Genomic DNA, 18426 nt, shown 5'->3' on the forward strand with positions numbered 1-18426 from the left:
GTGGTTGCGGTCGTGGTGGCAGCCAGGTGGTGGGCACTCCGGAGGCAGAGGTGGATTTTTGTGAGTTCAAGACCAGCTTGGTCTACAGATGGAGTTCCAGAATTACAGAGAGTACACACACACACACACACACACACACACACACACACACACACACACACTAAGCTTCAGGATTAACTTCTGCAAGTGTTAAGGATGAAGACTCCAACAGACTCACAAAGCTGTTTGAAGGCAGCTGGGAAGGAAGGCGCACCATTTCCTGTCTTACTGGGTTCAGCTCAATCAATTAAAAGGGTCAATCTGAAAATTAGGCTAGGTTTTATACAAATTCGTTTTCTTCTTTCTTATTGAGTAAAGCTTATGGCTTATTCTCTTTAGATGCCTCTCCTCCATTTTTTTTATGAGACAAAAATCTGTCTATGTACCCTTGGTTGATCTGAATTCACTATGTAGACCAGGCTGGCCTCCAATTCATAGAGATCTGCTGTCTCTGCCTCCACAGTGCTGGGATTAAATGTGTGTATTATATCCCTACAGCTACAGATGTGCTTAAAAAGACATTTAAAGGTATGTGTTACTTCATACATCCAGATGTGCTTTGAAAAAAAAAACCACAACAAACTACACAACCCACCTGGTGCCACATGACTAGGGCAGAGCATGAGTCCAAGATGACTACCAGTCTGGTGCCTCGAAGGCCCATGCAGGCCAACCACACCCAAGACAATCTCCACCTGGTGGCAGTTAGCCTGGGCAGGGTATAGCACTCCTGAGACCACTCGTGAGGCAATCCCAGATATCCAGAGGCCCCATGGAGCAAGTGAGTAATGGGGAGATGGAAGAGAAAGAGAAGCAGAAGGATGTGTGTACAATGAAGGGAGGCAGAACTGGAGACTCAAGGGTAGTGAGGAACAGCGGATGTGACGCCACCAAAGCCATGGTGACATCCTGGCCTGTGCTGCCACAGTGGCCCTGCAGTAACAAGGTCTGTTACCACCCAAAGCCAGGTGGATGTCCCTGGTCTCAACTGCTACTAAGAGCCATGTTGATGTCTGAGGGCTGTGCCTAACTGGCCCCATCCCTTGCCTAGGTATTGTAGGAGAGCTAGCCTGGAGGGGTCCCCGCCCCTCACCAGATTCAGTACTCAGAAGAGCAGCCCCTGAACCCATGGAGCACAGTAGAGCTGACCCTGGTTTTGGAGTTGTGGGTGAGCCAGCCCCAAGGTTGTGAATGTAGGAGATCTAGCCCTGAGACTCATTGTTCATGCAGTGGTATGGATGAGGGAGAGATGCCCTTCTTTGCCCCTTGTTCCTCACCACCTATGGCAGGTGGGAGAGTTGGCCCTGAGGTCATGAGAGTGGGAGAGCTGGCTCTGCCTCTTGCTGGCTGCAGCATTGGATGAGCTAGCCAGGGCAGTGTTGGAGAGCTTGCCCCAGTGGTGTAGGTACAGGAGCTGCCAGGCTGACCAGTGCAGATACCTCCCAGACCCAGATCCAGGACTTTGAGTTGTCCCACGCCAACATCTACCTCATCTATGAACTGCCAGAGCACATGAAGGGACTGCTTCTACAGGTCCAAATCTGCAGAATCACTATGACACAGAGCAACAGCAGGGTATCTGAGAGGAGTCTCAGTGAGGTCCAGTACTGATAGTGTAGCCGAAGCCAGAGGCCTTGAACCAGATCAATGACTCACTACAACTTCCACAAGATTTTGTTTTCTTTTGGGAGGAAGTGGAAGGGCATAGGGTGAGTACAAGGGAACCAGGGGATGGGTGGGACTGGGGTGCATGATGTGAAATTCATAAAGAACCAATACAAAGTTAAACAAACAAAAATTATCTTATTATAAGCATGTGTGAATGTTTTGCCTTCATGCATGTTTGTGGATCACATGGGTGCAGCACCCACGGGGGCCAGAAGGGGGCATCAAATTCCCTTGAGACTGGAATTATAGGCAGTAATGAGCCAAGATGTGGGTGGGGCTGAGGAACTAGGGTCCTTTAGAAGAGCAGCCAGTGCTCTTAACCACTGAGCCATCTGTCCAGCTCCTAGATGTCATTCATTTTTATTTAATGTTCTTATTTGTTTCAGGATCCTCTTTGGGATTGATTCCAGGTGATCTTTAGACTCTTGGCTGTGGCAGGCTTCTCTGGCTATCCTTGGTTTTGATGATTTTGTTAATTCTCAGGAGCCGGGGCCAAGTGTTTACAGTATATCTCTCTGCTAGAATTGGTCTGGGGTTTTCTTCCTGCAAGCCTGTGGTTGGGGGTTGTTGGTAAAAGGATCTGAAAGGTAAAATGATTCTAATGTGACTAAGCAGTGTCTTTGTGACTTTGGTTGGCTGAACAGAGCCTGGCAAGTCTCTCCAGAATAAACAGTGTTAGGCTGAGAAGTAATTTCATCCATTTTAAGTCATCTCCCCTCTTTCCGTTCGGCATCCTTTGAAAGAAGTCACTGAGCACAGGCTACACCCAGGAAGTGGGGGGCATATATAAATATTTGGACACTTATCTATGACAGATAGCTTTTGTTTTTTAAAAGTAAACTACCAGAGGGCAGGGATGTAGCTCAGTTGGTAGAAAACTTACTCACCATGCACCAGGACCTGGTTTGATTCTTAGCATTTTGTCAACTGAACATGGTGACACATGCCTATAAGCCTAGCACTTGGGAGGGGCATCCAGGAAGATTAGAAGTTCAAGATCATTTCTAGATACATATGGAGTTAGAGACCAGCCTGGGCTACATGAGAATATGTCTCAAAACCAAAATTCTACAATAAAGGAAAGTGCACATATCATAGCTAGCTCAGTGAATTGTTTTATTTTGTTTTGCTTTGAGACAGTCTCGCTATATATAATGCAGTGTCCATGTATAACTCCAGGATTTTGAATATGACTGGGGAAGCAAGGGAGTGAAGAAAAGACAGACAGAAGACAGCACACAGACAGGCACACACGCACATACACACATGCACACACACAGGGGATGTGGGGGAGGGGGAGACAAACAGAGAGAGGAGGAAGGATGGGAGGGAGGGAGGGAGAGAGAGAGACAGAGACAGAGAGACAGAGACAGAGAGATACAGAGAGAGCAAGCACAGGAGAGTTGGGCTCTCAAATGGAGAAACTGGAGTACCCTAGAAGTTCAGTGTGTTCACTATATAGAGTTGAATGGAGAGGTGGGATTTTGCAGTAGCTGAACAAGGACGTGGGGTTATCATGTAGAGATAAACAAGGAGTTGGAGTATATGGTACACAGCTAGATCAAGGAGACAGGTTTAGCTAATCTCAGTACTAGTAGTTTCTGTAGGGGAGGAGTCTTCATACTGTAAATATCTAGAGGGAGAAAGCTGTGATGGACATTTTTTGCACACACTAACAATATCTACACACAGATAGAAGAAAAGGCTTTGCCTCTGAGTCTCAGCTCAGGGGAGAAGGCTTTGCCGTGTTCCCCATGGGCCTGAGGCTCTGGGGTGCTCGGCACGGCTGCACTACGTCGATATCACACTTTCACTCAGGACTTTACTCACTCGGGGCTTACTTTGCTCTCTACAATCTAGTCCAGGCTAGCCTAGAACGTAAGAGCCTCCTGCCTGGGGCCCACGAATACTGGAATTATAGGCACATAGCTCTAATGCCTGGCTTCAGTGCATCTTTTCAAACCTGACAACCTGACCTGGTGACTTCTAGGTCAGAAGGTAGAATGTCACCAGACCCCAGAATCCCCTGCGTGTCCCCCTTGCCCCCCAAAGTAGCTACAATGTTGACTTCTAATTGTATGGCTTAACTTGGTCTGGCTTTTGAAAAATATCTTCCTTTATTATTTATGTTGTGTTATATGCACTTGCTGGCACGAGTGTGTGCACACCACATTGCATTCAGGAACTCTCAGAGTCCATATCCCCTGGAACTGGAGTTGCAGAATCCTGTGACATTCATGTGGGCCCTGGAAACTGAACTTGGGTCCTCAGCAAGAGCAGTAAACACTCTCTAACTGCTGAGACATCTCTCTAGCCACAAAATTTTTTTAGAAGATTTATTTATTTATTTTATGTATATGAGTGTACTGTCACTCTCATCAGACACATCAGAAGAGGGCATCAGATCCCTTTACAGATGGTTGTGAGCCACCATGGGGTTTCTGGGAATTGAACTCAGGATGGAAGAGCAGTTAGTGCTCTTAACTGTTGAGCCATTTCTCCAGTCCCTAGCCCCAACTTTTACACATTAATTTTATTTAGCTTTTGAGAGTCTCACTGCATATCTCTGGCTGGCCCAAAAGTTGCCATATAGACCAGGTTGGCCTTAATGAACAGATCTGTCTGCTTCTTTCTTCTAAATACTGGGATTAAAGGTGTATGCCACTATGCCTGGCTCCACCATGTTGAGACACGGTCTCTCTACATAGTCCTGGGTATCCTGGACTCACTATGTAGTCTAGGCTAGACTCGAACCCACAGAGATTCAACTACCTCTAACTCTCAAGTGCTGAGATTAAAGTGTGGCCTATCACATCTAGCAATCTTTATTATTTAAAATTTTTTTCAAATATTGAAAATTTTTATTTTATGTGTGTCTTAGTCAGGGTTTAATTGCTGTGATGAAACACCATGACTGAAAAGCAAGTTTGGTAGGAAAGGGTTTATTTGGCTTACACTTCCTGATTACAATCCATCATTGGAGGAAGTCAAGACAGGAACTCAAGCAGGGCTGGAACCTGGAGGCAGGAGCTGATGTAGAGGCCATGGAGGGTGCTGCTTACTGGTTTGCTCCTCTGGCTTGGTCAGCTTGCTTTCTTATAGAACCCAGGACCACCAGCCCAGGGTTGGCACCACGTACACTGGCCTGTGGCCTCCCCCCATTGACCACATTGGGGAAATGTGCTACAGCTGGATCTCAGGGAGGCATTTCCTCAACTGGGACTCTAGCTTGTGTCAAGTTGACACACAAACCCAGCCAGTACAATATGTATGAGTATTTTGCCTGCATATATGTCTGGAGACCAGAGAGGATTTTAGATCCCCTGGGACTAGAATTATTGCTGATTTAGAGCCTTCATGTAGGTGCTGGGAATTGAACCTGGGCCCTCTGGAAGAATAACTAGTGCTCTGAGCTATTGAACAATCCTTCAGACCTTTACATTTTATTTTATGCATATGGATGTTTTGCTTGCATGTATGTATGTGTACCACATGTGTGCCCGGTGTGCATGGAGGCCTGCAGAGGCCATCAGATTCCCTGGAACTGGAGCTTCAGATGGGTGTGAGCTGCCACGTGGCAATTAATGCTGAGGCTTCCAGCCAAGGAATAGTTGTTTCTTGGGTTTTGTTATTATTGTTGTTGTTGTTTTGGAGAAAAGGTGTTACTATGCAGTCCTGGCTGTCATCCAAGTCATGGAGATCTCTCTGTTTCCACCTTCTGAGTACTGGGTCTAAAGGTGTGCACCTGGCCCTACCTTTATTTTCTGAGGGAGTCTCTCAGTGACCCTGAAAGTCAGTGGTTTGGCTAAATGGGATGGCAGTGAGCTTCAAGGATCCATCTGTCTCCTCCCCCTCAGTGTTTGGGTTACAGGTATATGCCACCATTCCTGGCCTTTAAAATGCATTTCTAAAATTTATTTAGAAGTGTTTTTTGTGTGTATGCTGCATGAGTATTCATGTGCATGAATGTGGGCATGCCTTCGCCATAGGTCAGAGTCCAGCTCGGGTTTCAGTTCTCAGTCTCCATCTTTTATGAGACAAGGTCTATTGTTATTCACCACTGCTCACGACTGGACCTCTGACCCTTGAGCTTCCAGGATTTTTCTGACTCCAACACTCATCAGCAGTAGGAGCTCAGGAATTAGACACCTGCTGCAGAGTCTAGCTAATATTGGGACCAGTACACAGTACACACTCAGAAAAAGGTTTGATAAATTAATTAGTACTCACAAGCAGGTATATGAACCTGCACAAGAGCTTGGTGGCAGCTCTTCTTAGGGAATATACTGCTCTGGTCATATAGATGAATAAGAATAGTTAGTGCTTTCTGAACATCTACTAAGCCCAGGATCTCCTACCAGTTAACACAGGACATCTCTCTGTCAGCTGCTATCACTACCTGAGCCTCATTTCTTACTTGACTCAATGGAGACCTGGAGATGGTAAGTGGTTGACCCTAAGCCAGATATAGGGTATGGGCAGAGGAGAGAGCAAATCAGAGAGTTACTGTGAGTGAAGAACTAGAGGAACTAGAGGTTGTGCCACTCAAAATTTTTATTTAGGGCTGTGGATATAGCTCACTAGGTAGAGAGTTTGCCTGGTGGGCATGAAGGTTCTGTCTCCAGCACTGCATAAAACCACACGTAAGCCTGTTACCCCAAAGCTTGAGAGATGGAGGCAGGACCCACCGTTCAAGGTCATCTTTGGTTACATAGGGGGTGTCAAGCCATCTTGAGCTACATGAGACTGTCTTGGGGATTAAACTAAGATTGTCAGGCTATCCTTCCTGCCCCCCAAAAGGGTTTTCTATTTCTGCTCTCTGACTGGTACAGCTGTGAAGTGTGCTAGCAGAACTGACATATTGAACATTTTATTCTCCTGAATTTCAAGTGTGATTGAGATTCACGGCTCTCCAATGAGTGCTCCATGCTTCTACCTAAGTGACCTTTGTAAAACTGCATGCTAGATTCCCCTCAGAGCTGCTTGTTAACTTCTCATGGCATTTAAAACAAGTTTCCCCACCTCAGCGTGTGATCCTGTCTTCCCACACGGTCTTCCACTTAGTGTAACTTTCCCACCTGCCAGAGGAGACGTCACAGATTCCTCCAGCTGCTGCCTCTGCATTGTCATGTGTTGTGCCCATTACCCAGAATACACAACCCCTCCTTCCAGCCACTCCCCCGCACTCAAGAAAGTACATTGTTTTCCATTAAAGATGCTTGTTTGTACCTCACCATCGTGAAGCACTGGTGATAAGGCACCTCCATTCCTCCACTCAACCAACTCCTCCAGCCTGTGACTCCAAGCCACCTCCTCTAGGGTTATCCTTCTTTGGACATTTTCCTCCTCCTCCTCCTCCTCCTCCTCCTCCTCCTCCTCCTCCTCCTCTTCTTCTTCTCCTCCTCCTTTTCTTTCTCCTCCTCTTTTCCTCTCTTCTTCTTCCTCCTCCTCCTTTTCCTTCTCCTCCTCCTTTTCCTTCTCCTCCTCCTTTTCCTTCTCCTCCTCTTCTTCTTCCTCTTCCTACTGTTCCTCCTCTTCCTCCTCCTCCTTCTTTTCATGGAACCAAAATCATTGTGTCTTAGTGATTTGGCTTCTTCTCACTCTTTAGACTACAATGTCTCCCACCATGCCAGCAATATCTTCCCCCAAGTTCCTCACATTTATTCTAAGCTCTCCAGAGTCTGCCTCAGTTTCCTCTGGATTTGGTAACATCTCTGGACTCTCCTCAGGCTCTCTTTAGGGTGTGGCTTCTGCCTTCCTTGTGGAGAAGGGGATTTTTGTAGGGTATTGCTTGTTTCCTGGCTTCCACTATCTAGCCCTCAACAGTACTGACCAAAAACCCCCAGCTCTTTCTCTGCCAGGTTGACTAGCAAGCTCTCTGTCTCCCTCCAGCCCAAAGCCCTCTCCCCTCCTAATGTGCTCCTGGTATCAGTTACTAGGGAAGCCAAAGAGCTTCTCACGCATAGGCTTATAAACTTTGGCCTTAGTTGGGTGTTTAGCTCTGTGTCAAGGTCTCCAAACTTTCTGCCCATCAATTAGTGAGGCCCATTCCTTCCATTGTGACCCTTAGCCCAGACAAGTCTTGGTGATAGTGAGTATAAGACCCATAACCCCAGTGCGCAAGGCCTGGGGGAAATAAAGGCCTTTGCTTAAAGCCTGAGCCTGTTGCCCAGGGCTTTCCTTAGCTGGTAGAACCATTGCCTGGAAGCAAGAGGTCAAGGTCTTAGGCTCAGATTTCATTTGTCAGAGGTCACTGGGCCTTTCCTTTCTGGGATCCATCTCTCCAGCAGATAAGAAAGAGAGGAACTGGCTTTATTAGCTAATAAAGTTTTTGGTAAAGAACATGAGCAAAACAGTAGGGCTTCCTGCATTCCTGGCTGCAAGCCTCAGAGCTGGGCCTTCCGGCTGGCAGTAAAATACAGATTTCCTCCACTCCCTGGAGCTAAGGCATTGGTAGGGACAATGGAAACAGGAGGAAGAGTGACTGTAGAGGGATCTACACACAGTAGTGCTTTTACTGCTTGGCCGGGAGTTATTTCTATACAAGATCTTTCAATTCTCTGATTCTTGCTCCAACTTGGGTATCATGTCCAGAGATGCAGTGAGTGGAATGGCTGACTATAAAGATGCTGAGAAGGCCCACCTCACCTCCTATGTGGCTTGCTTGTTCTGATACCCACTTTATTTCCTCTCCCTCTCTCTCTTCCTTGTCCTCTTCTTCCTCCCTTTTTAAAATTGTATTTTATTTTATTTTCTGGTTTTTGCTATATCTGCTGTGCAATCCTGGCTAGTCCACTGTTACTATGTAGTCTAGGCTGACCTTGAACTCATGAAAATCCTCTTGCTTCAGAGTTATAGCTATGTACCATCATGCCCAACCCTTCTCACCTAACTCTTATCATTGCATAGTTGGAGCTCAATACTTCTGCTTCTGTGTACCCCACCTATAATGCGGTTTGACAATCATTTCTATCTCATAGGGGCATGTATATCTGATTAATTTTCCACATGCATATTTTCTGTTCTGGGACATAGAGGAAGAAGAGGGAGACTGTAAGGGTCGGGTGTCCTGAGAATGGCTGCAAAGATGTTGAGAAGGCCCGCCTCACCTCCTGTATGCTTCATTCTCTGGAGCTAAGTCAGCGGTTGGGACAATGGAAAACAGAGGAAGAGTGACACCAAAAGAAATCTAACTTGCTGTGACGAGGATCCAGGAAGGAATACAAGGGGGAAGCCATGTTTTATTTAGACTCAGAACTGAAACTACTAGATCCCTCGATGGGCAGACCTGGTAGATTCTGCAAGAGGCTCTGTTTCCTATCTTCAGATACCTAAGGGATTTCAGCAAACATGGTGACAGAAAGGATTTCACATTCTGAGAGGCACAGTGGGGAAGAAGAAGTTGAAAGAACCAAAAAGCAAAGGGGAATCCATTCTCTGGGGATCAATAGGGGTCTGGATGAGAGTGTGGACGTAGGACTTCACCCATGTCAAAATGGACAGAAGTGTTCCTGCCCTCCAGTCTACCTCCAGCACAGAAGCCTGAGGTTAGCTCAGGCTAGACAACATCCTCACTACTGACTCTCATTTTCCTCGGTGGGATACTTCTTGAATAGGTAGACATGTCTGGAGAACACCACCCCCTTACCACAACCTCTACACATAACTAGAACATCTGGAAACACTGTGCCTATGAGGTGGGTCCTCTTACCAGGAACATCCTCCAGGGAGATACCTGGGAGGCTTGACTGGACACTCTTGCCTCTGTTCAGTGCTATCTCAGAGAGCACTCCCCTGGCCACCTCATTTGCAGTTGTAAACTGTCCCCTGCATATCATTTATCTTTCTAGTGCTCTTTTTGTACTATGCCTGTCTCTGTGTTTTGTTACTTATCACCTGTTTCCCCCATAGCAGCGGGTAAGCTTCGTCAAAGGAGTATTGTTAATCCTTTTCACCTCTGCATCAATCACCAGCATCCAGCATAGTAGGAGCTTGGCGAATATTTGCACAATGCATGAGGGCGGCATGTAACTAGAGTGGGAGGTGAGGGGGTGGATGAAGTGTTGTTTTTTTTTCCTGGTCTTGGTCACAGAGCAGATATCAATGTTCTTTCTGGGCTCGGGAGCTCACAGGGGAGGGCAGGTGAAGGTGTTAGTTAGGAACAGGTTGAGTTAGACACGCCAAGTTCAGATGTTCTTCTTACACTAATCTCACTCTGGGAGCACCCTTCAGGGCCAGAGAGCACCTGCAAAACAGCCAGCTAGGCGTGCCGGGTGGTGCTGCGTGTCCTGCCACTAAAAATGTGGACACACGCTGTTCAGGCCTTTGCTCTCAGGCAGAAGCCGAGCATCGCACGCAAACCCGGCCCTTTGCACCGCTGGCGCTGTCTTGTCGCGCCCTTGCAAAGCATAGACTATTTCTATCTCTTAAACCCCACCCCAACGCCCCAGGAGAGCTGGCCCTTTAAGAGCCTCACCCACGGTTCCCCTCCCCCAGCTAGCGTGACAGCACTGGGACCCGCGCCCGGTTGTGAGTTGGGTAGCTGGGTGGCTGCGCGGGCCTCCAGGCTCTTCTCACGCAACTCCGGGGCACCTTGTCCCCAGCCAGGTGGGGCGGAGACAGGCAGCCCGACCTCTGCCCCCAGAGGATGGAGCAGGCTTACGCACGCTAGCCTCAGGAACCTGTGTGCGTGCCAAGCATCACCCTTTGTAGCCCCAGACCCCCTCCTGCTGTCTCGCGTGGATCCTTCCTCCACCCTTTCCTCCACCATACTTAGATAGCTCTGCACCCGCCGCCCGACTTCTCTGTGTTGCCTGCTTCAGTATGTATGCACAACACTAGCAAGCCCCGGGAGCCTACAGGGAGCTGCAAGCGGGGACTCCCGGGCTTGCAGCTTGCCTAAGGTGACCCTTAGAGGTGAGATCTGCAAGCCTGCCATCCATCCCCACCCTCTAGATGAAGCAGCGCGAACTTCGGCCGATACCCAATTTGTGGGGCACAGAGTCAGTCCAATGGCGCCACTGGCCTTCCTGTCCTGTGACCTCTGGGCTGGGGTCGTTGCGCTTCTCACGCGAGCTTGGACTCAGTAATCCAGGGAAGCAAAGTCACCACCCAGCTGTTCTCCCTCTACCAGCCTTTCCCGGGCACCCATTGGCTTGTAGTAGGCAAGAGGATCTTACACACTGAATGTTTCAGGGGTGCAAAAATAGTGAAAAGGAATCCCTATGACCCGGAATGGAGGCCCCAGTACTTACTTTTTAGGTTACCCCAGAATTTTTCCTCAAACCCCTCCCTCAGTGGGATTATGCACTGTCCATGGAGCACCTTGAAAGTGTGGGGGGTGGTGACCCCAACCTTTATTCTTTTTCTTTTCTTATGTTTTTTTGTGCCTGTACCTACATCAGGTATCCGGTATGGCTTCTTGCCTATCTCCCCCCTCCCCCCTGCCTAGAGCACTCCCTAAGGCTGTCCCTCCCTCGGTCCCACCACTGGGCTCAGATAAGGAGGCGTGGCCAACAGACACAGAGTCCTATAAAGGTGGTGGTGCCTTCACCCTAACCCTGAAGGTGGTAGTTCTTGGAGCTTCCCCGATCCTCCCTAGGGTCCTAGAGAACACTCTTCACTTCAGTCCCTCCTTACAGCCCAAGGTGAGTGCTTGGGGGGGCTCCTGGATTGCCCCTCCCTCCCTCCCTCCCTCCCTCCCTCCCTCCCAAGAAAAGGAAATTTTTGGTGAAGAGTTACTGGGTAGCTCCTTCAAAACAGGGAACTACACTTTTATTTATTTATTTATTTATTTATTTAGTGACCAGGTAAATTCCTTAAGGGAGAAACTGAGGCCAGAGGTATCAGCTATTTAGATAGAAATGAGATACCCTTCCACTTCAGGCCCCTCCCCCTCCTCACTGACCTCCTAGGGCGTCTTCCCTGCACCTTTAGCCCCTTCCTCAGGACTGCCAGTGGGGGTGAGGGCTCCTCTCTGGATGTGTAGGGTGGACAGTGAAGATGCACTGAGCTTTTCTGGTGTTCTCTGTCTTATTTAAAAACTACCCCCAATAGCCTCTACCCTCCCAAAGGGCAGCATGTCAGAGCTGTTTCTGACCTAGGCTAGAGAGGCTCCCTACCCCACTGACTGTCTCTTCTATCCTTGCTGGGATACCATCAGCTCCATAAACTGAGAGCTTCAGGGAACTGGAAACACCAGTTACATTTCCCTCGGCCCTTCCACCTTCCAAAGGTTAGGGTTCCTTAGGGACACCAATTATGAAGTGTGTTTTCAGCCCCTCCAGGAAGCCCCTCTGCTTCAAGCTGACTGTAGTATTTGGGAATTGTACATCTTCCTATCGTATGTGCTTCAGATCTTCTCTTCCTAGGATCTGTACCCTCTGAATTAAGCAATCTTTCTTGTTGGCTTGTTTTGTTTTTTTGAGACAGGGTTTCTCTGTGTAGCCCTGGCTGTCCTGGAACTCACTCTGTAGACCAGGCTGGCCTCAAACTCAAGAGTTCCTCCTGCCTCTGTCTCCTAAGTGCTGGGGTTAAAGGTATGGGCCAGTGCCTCCCTCCCAGATGAATTGGGCAAGCTTGTCTTACCCTCTCTCCCAGTTATGTAACTGAAGTCTCAGTGTTAATATGACTTGTCCAGGATGACCTGGACTGTACTTCACTGCAATGTGACTCTCCTGACTGGGCAGAGCCTTGGAGCAGATGTTAAATTTGCTTACTTTTTCTAGAATAAATCTAAAGAGAAAGTGTCCTCTTAGTCAAAACTAAGCTCAAATCCATTCCTAGTTTTCCTGACTCCAGTCAGTGGTTTTCTTATAGCCCTAACCTTATAGGAATCTTCCTTTTCATTTCTGCTTTCTTATGACAGCAAAAGAGGGGGAAGGACCAGACTATTCATTCATGAGAACTGAGCACAACAAAAAGCTTGGCCTGGATTACTGTTACTTGGAGCTGTGTCTAGCTGGTCTCCCTTGGCTTTTAAAGTGTGGCCCCGTTGAACTTAGGGAGCTAGGCCTGAGAGGAAGGTGGCTTGGGCATTGGTTTTCCTGTACCCTCTCCCATTCCTGTCCTCTACTGGGGTTGATGGGGTTCTTTAGATCCTGAGATGAAGAACAGTAAAGAACTGAGAACTCAGATTCTCAAAAGTTTTCGTTCTCAAAAGGAGGCATCTGTGATAGCAGCTGTACATTCTATGGAACTTTCCCTAAGAGCTGTGAGCCCTGGCTAATGCCCCATTTGGAAGCTGATTTCCCTGCTGCTAGAGTAAGCAATGAGGCCAAAGAAACAAATGATCTCTTGATTTCCTGATAGGATGGCGGCTTCCTCAAGGGTGATGGGTAGACCCAAAGAGATTTTTCGGGTGACATTTGTTAGTTGCACATTTATTGGAATGTGTTAGGAAAATCAAAGCTGTATTTAGGTACAGACATTGTTCAGGATGATGTTGCCTAGTGGATGTAAAACTGATTTTAGGAGACACAAGGTAAATTGGGACGAGTGGAAACCACAGAGATTGGAAGCCACTGAAGCCACACAATTAAGAGAGGTGCTCTAGAAGTGGGCTACTTGGGTTGAAAGTTTACACAACATTCCCTAGCTGCATAACTTTGAGAATGTTACTTACTGTCTCTGAATCTTACTGCAGCCTTCTTCATCTGCTTATGACTAAGATTGAAAATAAAATGAGAGAGAGAGTGTGTGTGTGTGTGTGTGTGTGTATGTGTGTGTGCTGTGTGTGTGTGTAGAATATGATTAAAATATATTGTGTGAAAAATAAAACAAAACCACATTGAGCTTCCCGGGTACTGAGACTTCTCCACGAGAGCTCAGTCTACCTGACCTCAGCCTTTGTGCATGTGGAGTAAGAAAGAACTGCAGCACACAGTGGCAGCTCCACAAGCTCTGTCCTGCTCTATGCCCAGGGAACAGCTCCAGGAGGAAGGCTTCTCTTTCCCCTGACACTTTAGGATATTTATACCCTCGCCCTCAGTCTGATGCCTTCTTTCTTTTGGCCTCACCTCTCAGCAGCCACCTAGATCATGCCTTCCATGTATGGACTTCCAGCCTTCGTGTCAGCCACAGAGCTGCTCCTGGCTGTCACCGTATTCTGCCTTGGATTCTGGGTGGTCAGAGCCACAAGAACCTGGGTTCCCAAAGGCCTGAAGACTCCACCAGGGCCCTGGGGCTTGCCCTTCATTGGTCACATGCTGACTGTGGGGAAGAACCCACATCTGTCACTGACACGGCTGAGTCAGCAGTATGGGGACGTGCTGCAGATCCGCATCGGCTCCACTCCTGTGGTGGTGCTGAGCGGCCTGAACACCATCAAGCAGGCCCTGGTGAGGCAGGGAGATGACTTCAAGGGCCGGCCAGACCTCTACAGCTTCACACTTATCACTAATGGCAAGAGCATGACTTTTAACCCAGACTCTGGACCCGTGTGGGCTGCCCGCCGGCGCCTGGCCCAGAATGCCCTGAAGAGCTTCTCCATAGCCTCGGACCCGACGTCAGCATCCTCTTGCTACTTGGAGGAGCACGTGAGCAAGGAGGCTAACTATCTCGTCAGCAAACTTCAGAAGGTGATGGCAGAGGTTGGCCACTTTGACCCTTACAAGTATTTGGTCGTGTCAGTAGCCAATGTCATCTGTGCCATATGCTTTGGCCAACGTTATGACCATGATGACCAAGAGCTGCTCAGCATAGTCAATCTGAGCAATGAGTTTGGGGAGGTTACTGGCTCTGGATACCCAGCTGACTTCATTCCTGTCCTCCGTTACCTGCCTAACTCTTCCCTGGATGCCTTCAAGGACTTGAATGATAAGTTCTACAGCTTCATGAAGAAGTTAATCAAAGAGCACTACAGGACATTTGAGAAGGTAGGGGAGAAGCAGGTGGTGATGGGAAGCAGTTAGGATCCAGGGCCAGAACATCACAGGCAAGCTTAAAACTGGTAGCAGAATGTACTCTATCCTCAGCAGGTCAACGAAACTTTTCTTGGCTGGTCCTTCTATGCATCCATAAGACAAGAGCTACTGAATGGAGGAGCCCTGGACCAGTTCTCTCTCTCTCTCTCTCTCCCTTCCTTCCTCTCTTTTTTTTTCTTTCTTTCTTTCTTTCTTTCTTTCTTTCTTTCTTTCTTTCTTTCTTTCTTTCCTTCCTTCCTTCCTTCCTTTCTTTCTTTCTTTCTTTCCTTCTTTCTTAAGCTTCATTTATTTATTGCATGTATGTGGGTACACTGTTGCTGTCTTCAGACACACCAGAAGAGGGCATCAAATGCCTATTACAGATGGTTGTGAGCCACCCTGTGGTGGCTGGGAATTGAACTCCTTTGGAAAAGCAGTCAGTGCTCTTAAGCACTGAGCCATATCTGCAGACCCCTGGGCCAGTTCTTCATGGTAGAAAAAAGTTAAAGAACTCATCAAATAACTAACAGTGTCAGGCTCTGTGCCTCCAGGGTCACTTGAGTTGGGTTATCCATTCTTTAAGGTAGAAAGAGACTTGGAGAGACAAGGGGAAAATGGGACAGCAGCCTCACCATGACATCTCTTTAACAGTGAGGGGCCAGGCCTAGATGGATGGTTAGGTCTGGGATATTTCTCACCTTGGTCTCCTTTGTCTCCCAGGGCCACATCCGGGACATCACAGACAGCCTCATTGAGCATTGTCAGGACAGGAAGCTGGACGAGAATGCCAATGTCCAGCTGTCAGATGATAAGGTCATCACGATTGTTTTGGACCTCTTTGGAGCTGGTACGTGTACTTTGGTGTATCATTTCTGTGCTCAGGTGCCCCTAGTTGCCGCATACCTAACCACTGCCTCTGTTCCATCCTGTTCAGGGTTTGACACAGTCACAACTGCTATCTCGTGGAGCCTCATGTACCTGGTAACCAACCCTAGGGTACAGAGAAAGATCCAGGAGGAACTAGGTAGGTGGTGACTCCATTCAAAAGACTCTAAGTGGAGGACCCTGATAAAGTCTTGGCAACCCCTTAATCCTTCTGAACCTCTGAATTCTGTAGACACAGTGATTGGCAGAGATCGGCAGCCCCGGCTTTCTGACAGACCTCAGCTGCCCTATCTGGAGGCCTTCATTCTGGAGACCTTCCGGCATTCATCCTTCGTCCCCTTCACCATCCCCCACAGGTCAGACCATAGATCCGTTGACATTTGATACCAGATCTCAGTTTAGTGTACACAGCCCATTAGGATTCGTGGGAAGGATATGGCATGGGGCGGGGTGTGGATTTCCCCTGTGTGTGGTCCTGATCCTGACTACGTGTCCTCTTTCCCCAGCACCACAAGAGATACAAGTCTGAATGGCTTCTATATCCCCAAGGGGTGCTGTGTCTTTGTGAACCAGTGGCAGGTTAACCATGACCGGTAAGTTGACAGGGGCAGTGAAAACTCCTGGGTGGGATGGATGCATCCTCTCCTGGGCTTCAGATTCCTTGGGGATTGACCTGCTTGATGATTATAATCCCTGAACTTTGACTTCAGCTGTCTCCCTCTGCATATAGGGAACTGTGGGGTGACCCAAACGAGTTCCGGCCTGAAAGGTTTCTCACCCCCAGCGGCACTCTGGACAAGCGCTTGAGTGAGAAGGTCACTCTCTTTGGTTTGGGCAAGCGAAAGTGCATCGGAGAGACCATTGGCCGATCGGAGGTCTTTCTCTTCCTGGCCATCTTGCTGCAGCAAATAGAATTTAAGGTGTCTCCAGGGGAGAAGGTGGATATGACTCCTACCTATGGGCTGACTTTAAAACACGCCCGCTGTGAACACTTCCAAGTGCAGATGCGGTCTTCTGGTCCTCAGCATCTTCAGGCTTAGACTGTCCAGGATGCTCACCAGACCAGGTGGCTGTTCCTGTGATTCAACTTTAGCCAGAAACACAGATCCTGGGACATTGTGCCTGCCTCCTACTTTGGACTTGTTTCTCTATATGCTGAACACACACTGGGCACAGCAGAGGCCCACAGGAACCTCAGATCCTTCTCAATTTCAGCATCAACTAGGAGATCTGAAAGGGTTAGGAGATACCTGGGCCTCAGAGAACTCCTGAAGAGTGCTCTGGGTGCTCCAGTGGCTAACTGGTTTGAAAAATACTGCAGGTTATAGCAGGATGTGTCTGGTTACTTTGACAAGTGGGAGCTGCCCAGAATGGAGGGAGAAGACAGCTTAAAATTCTGGCACAGAGGTGCTCTTGCCACCTGCTGAGGCTAAACAGCCTTCCCAAATGGTTTATGACACTGCATGTGGGGGGCACCTCTGTTCACCCTACATAGAAACAAACAGGGTGCTCCTGTCCTTGCATGTCCATGTTTCTCTTCAGGAAGGGTTGAGACTTGTGTCTAGAAAGACCCAAGAACAGAGGGAGAGATTCTCTGGGCAGTAAAACCAGGTCTAGAGTAAAGGAATGACTTTTGAGACAGAGTCTTGTGTAGCCCAGGCTGACTCTGAACTTGCTACCAAAGGAGGCCTTGGACTCCTTTTTGTTGTTGTTGTTCTTACTACCTTACCAAGTGCTAGGATACAGTCATAGACTACTGCATCAGCTCTTGGTCTCTCTTCTTTACTGTATAAAATGTTTTTCTTAGAAAATGTTTGTGCATAAGAGCTTTGTATTATGGACTGTATTTTGCTTATGCATTTGTATTAGTTATACCTTAAGAGATTTAGATAATTTGCTAGTGTAACAAAGAAGATTCTAACTCAAGTATTCAGAAATATATATAGAAAAACCCTACCTGAACTAAATAAAAATATTACCTGGAAGTACTGTGTGTAGAGAAGTTCTGAGCCTGAGGTTAAGCCACATTCACACCCTTAAGCTTGTTTTCCTGAGTTTTTCCCCCTGCTGTGTTTTCCTGTTGGGAGGAGAAGGAGGCAATGGAGAGCTGGAGAGAATGCTGTCTCCCTCTCTAATGTGTCACACTTTGATAGGCAGTACTCTCTGGAACTCCAAACAGAGACTGCTTTCGGAAGCCCCCAAAGCTGGTAGGAGGGTCTGACGCATAAGCATACCATCTAACTCACAGTAACAGGGCTGTACTAATCCTTCATAGGGAATATGAACTCTAGAGCTGAGAGTGTGGCTAGGTGGGGAGGAATACTGGAAGAAGACCCCATGTCTTTGGGGGACATTAGAACAGAGCCTTTCTTGAAGGATGAGTCTCTCTCTCTCTCTCTCTCTCTCTCTCTCTCTCTCAATTCTTTGTAAATGTCACATCATGTACCCCAATCTCACTCATCTCCCCATCAGTTTGTATCTGTCCTCCACCCTTGCAACCTCTCTCCATATATGTATATGTGTGTGTGTATGTATATATATATAGATAGATAGATAGAGAGAGAGAGAGAGAGAGAATAAAAAAAAACCCAAACCCCTCCAAAACAAACAATCTCATCATGGTAGCTGCAGTGTGTCATATAGTACACCCTTTTGTCCACACTTCTTTGCTTGCAAATGTTCACTGCAATGAGTCATTCCTTGGTATGGTTAGAGGCCTCTGGCTTCTGCACTGTCAATACTAGATGCTTACTAGGACTCCTCTCAGATATCCTGTTGTTGCCCTGTGTCACAGAGATCTTACAGCTTTGGCTATGCAGAACTGGCCCCTTCATGTGCTCCAGCAGATCATAGCTGGGGCAGATGTTGGGGTGGGCCAACTCAAAGCCCTAGATCTGGGCCTGGGTGGTAGCTAAGTTAGTCAACCTGTCAG

The 18426-nt window shown here is 47.8% G+C and overlaps 1 protein-coding gene across 2 annotated transcripts, besides 17 other annotated features; it reads left to right on the forward strand.

Annotated features, from left to right (window-relative positions):
• Positions 1577 to 1734: an enhancer, noted in NCBI's record as "-4431 to -4274 enhancer region". NCBI's record gives the evidence for it as "EXISTENCE:reporter gene assay evidence [ECO:0000049][PMID:12372429]".
• Cyp1a1 (cytochrome P450, family 1, subfamily a, polypeptide 1) lies at positions 1583 to 17479 on the forward strand. 2 transcript variants are annotated; one of them, NM_009992.4, is made up of 7 exons: positions 1583 to 1748; positions 13732 to 14582; positions 15330 to 15456; positions 15544 to 15633; positions 15727 to 15850; positions 16001 to 16087; positions 16225 to 17479. In NM_009992.4, exons 2-7 carry the CDS (start codon positions 13746 to 13748, stop codon positions 16532 to 16534), a joined length of 1575 nt encoding a protein of 524 aa, NP_034122.1. In that variant the 5' UTR covers positions 1583 to 1748; positions 13732 to 13745; the 3' UTR covers positions 16535 to 17479. The 2 variants fall into 2 exon arrangements, with proteins under 2 accessions (NP_034122.1, NP_001129531.1); NM_001136059.2 differs by lacking the exon at positions 1583 to 1748 and adding an exon at positions 11268 to 11354.
• Positions 1685 to 1706: a transcriptional cis regulatory region, noted in NCBI's record as "E1; includes 5' TRE". NCBI's record gives its function as "important for enhancer activity" and the evidence as "EXISTENCE:site-directed mutagenesis evidence [ECO:0005528][PMID:12372429]".
• Positions 9627 to 11328: a promoter, noted in NCBI's record as "-1642 promoter; HindIII/MboII fragment". NCBI's record gives the evidence for it as "EXISTENCE:reporter gene assay evidence [ECO:0000049][PMID:2997746]".
• Positions 10056 to 10073: an enhancer, noted in NCBI's record as "Site F; corresponds to DRE IX". NCBI's record gives its function as "TCDD-induced enhancer" and the evidence as "EXISTENCE:reporter gene assay evidence [ECO:0000049][PMID:8384216]".
• Positions 10086 to 10100: a protein binding site, noted in NCBI's record as "DRE4; corresponds to fragment 4". NCBI's record gives the evidence for it as "EXISTENCE:protein binding evidence [ECO:0000024][PMID:1318077]".
• Positions 10127 to 10483: an enhancer, noted in NCBI's record as "-1141 to -784 PCR fragment". NCBI's record gives the evidence for it as "EXISTENCE:reporter gene assay evidence [ECO:0000049][PMID:11805098]".
• Positions 10198 to 10217: an enhancer, noted in NCBI's record as "Site E; corresponds to fragment 2, DRE2, and DRE VII". NCBI's record gives its function as "TCDD-induced enhancer" and the evidence as "EXISTENCE:reporter gene assay evidence [ECO:0000049][PMID:8384216]".
• Positions 10200 to 10218: a protein binding site, noted in NCBI's record as "DRE2". NCBI's record gives the evidence for it as "EXISTENCE:protein binding evidence [ECO:0000024][PMID:1318077]".
• Positions 10270 to 10297: a protein binding site, noted in NCBI's record as "XRE". NCBI's record gives its function as "stimulates Ahr-mediated induction of promoter activity" and the evidence as "EXISTENCE:protein binding evidence [ECO:0000024][PMID:17823304]".
• Positions 10275 to 10293: an enhancer, noted in NCBI's record as "Site D; corresponds to fragment 3, DRE3, DRE VI, and XRE1". NCBI's record gives its function as "TCDD-induced enhancer" and the evidence as "EXISTENCE:reporter gene assay evidence [ECO:0000049][PMID:8384216]".
• Positions 10275 to 10293: a protein binding site, noted in NCBI's record as "DRE3; also known as XRE1". NCBI's record gives the evidence for it as "EXISTENCE:protein binding evidence [ECO:0000024][PMID:1318077, PMID:17823304]".
• Positions 10364 to 10382: a protein binding site, noted in NCBI's record as "DRE1; also known as fragment 1 and Site C". NCBI's record gives the evidence for it as "EXISTENCE:protein binding evidence [ECO:0000024][PMID:1318077]".
• Positions 10386 to 10404: an enhancer, noted in NCBI's record as "Site B; corresponds to DRE IV". NCBI's record gives its function as "TCDD-induced enhancer" and the evidence as "EXISTENCE:reporter gene assay evidence [ECO:0000049][PMID:8384216]".
• Positions 10495 to 10514: a conserved region, noted in NCBI's record as "conserved region; human/rodent conserved". NCBI's record gives the evidence for it as "COORDINATES:sequence alignment evidence [ECO:0000200][PMID:7859371]".
• Positions 10553 to 10571: a conserved region, noted in NCBI's record as "conserved region; human/rodent conserved". NCBI's record gives the evidence for it as "COORDINATES:sequence alignment evidence [ECO:0000200][PMID:7859371]".
• Positions 10768 to 10786: a protein binding site, noted in NCBI's record as "DRE5". NCBI's record gives the evidence for it as "EXISTENCE:protein binding evidence [ECO:0000024][PMID:1318077]".
• Positions 10768 to 10788: an enhancer, noted in NCBI's record as "Site A; corresponds to fragment 5, DRE5, and DRE II". NCBI's record gives its function as "TCDD-induced enhancer" and the evidence as "EXISTENCE:reporter gene assay evidence [ECO:0000049][PMID:8384216]".
• Positions 17480 to 18426: the final 947 nt, after the last annotated feature.

This window comes from Mus musculus, chromosome 9, assembly GCF_000001635.26.
Source record: "Mus musculus strain C57BL/6J chromosome 9, GRCm38.p6 C57BL/6J".
Classification (NCBI taxonomy): Eukaryota; Metazoa; Chordata; class Mammalia; order Rodentia; family Muridae; genus Mus; species Mus musculus.

Coding starts and splice junctions, on each gene's coding strand:
- Cyp1a1 (NM_009992.4), top strand. CDS start 13,746: ATGCCTTCCATGTATGGACTTCCAGCCTTCGTGTCAGCCACAGAGCTG. Junction 14,583..15,329: donor ACTACAGGACATTTGAGAAG/GTAGGGGAGAAG, acceptor TTTGTCTCCCAG/GGCCACATCCGGGACATCAC. Junction 15,851..16,000: donor CCCTTCACCATCCCCCACAG/GTCAGACCATAG, acceptor CTCTTTCCCCAG/CACCACAAGAGATACAAGTC.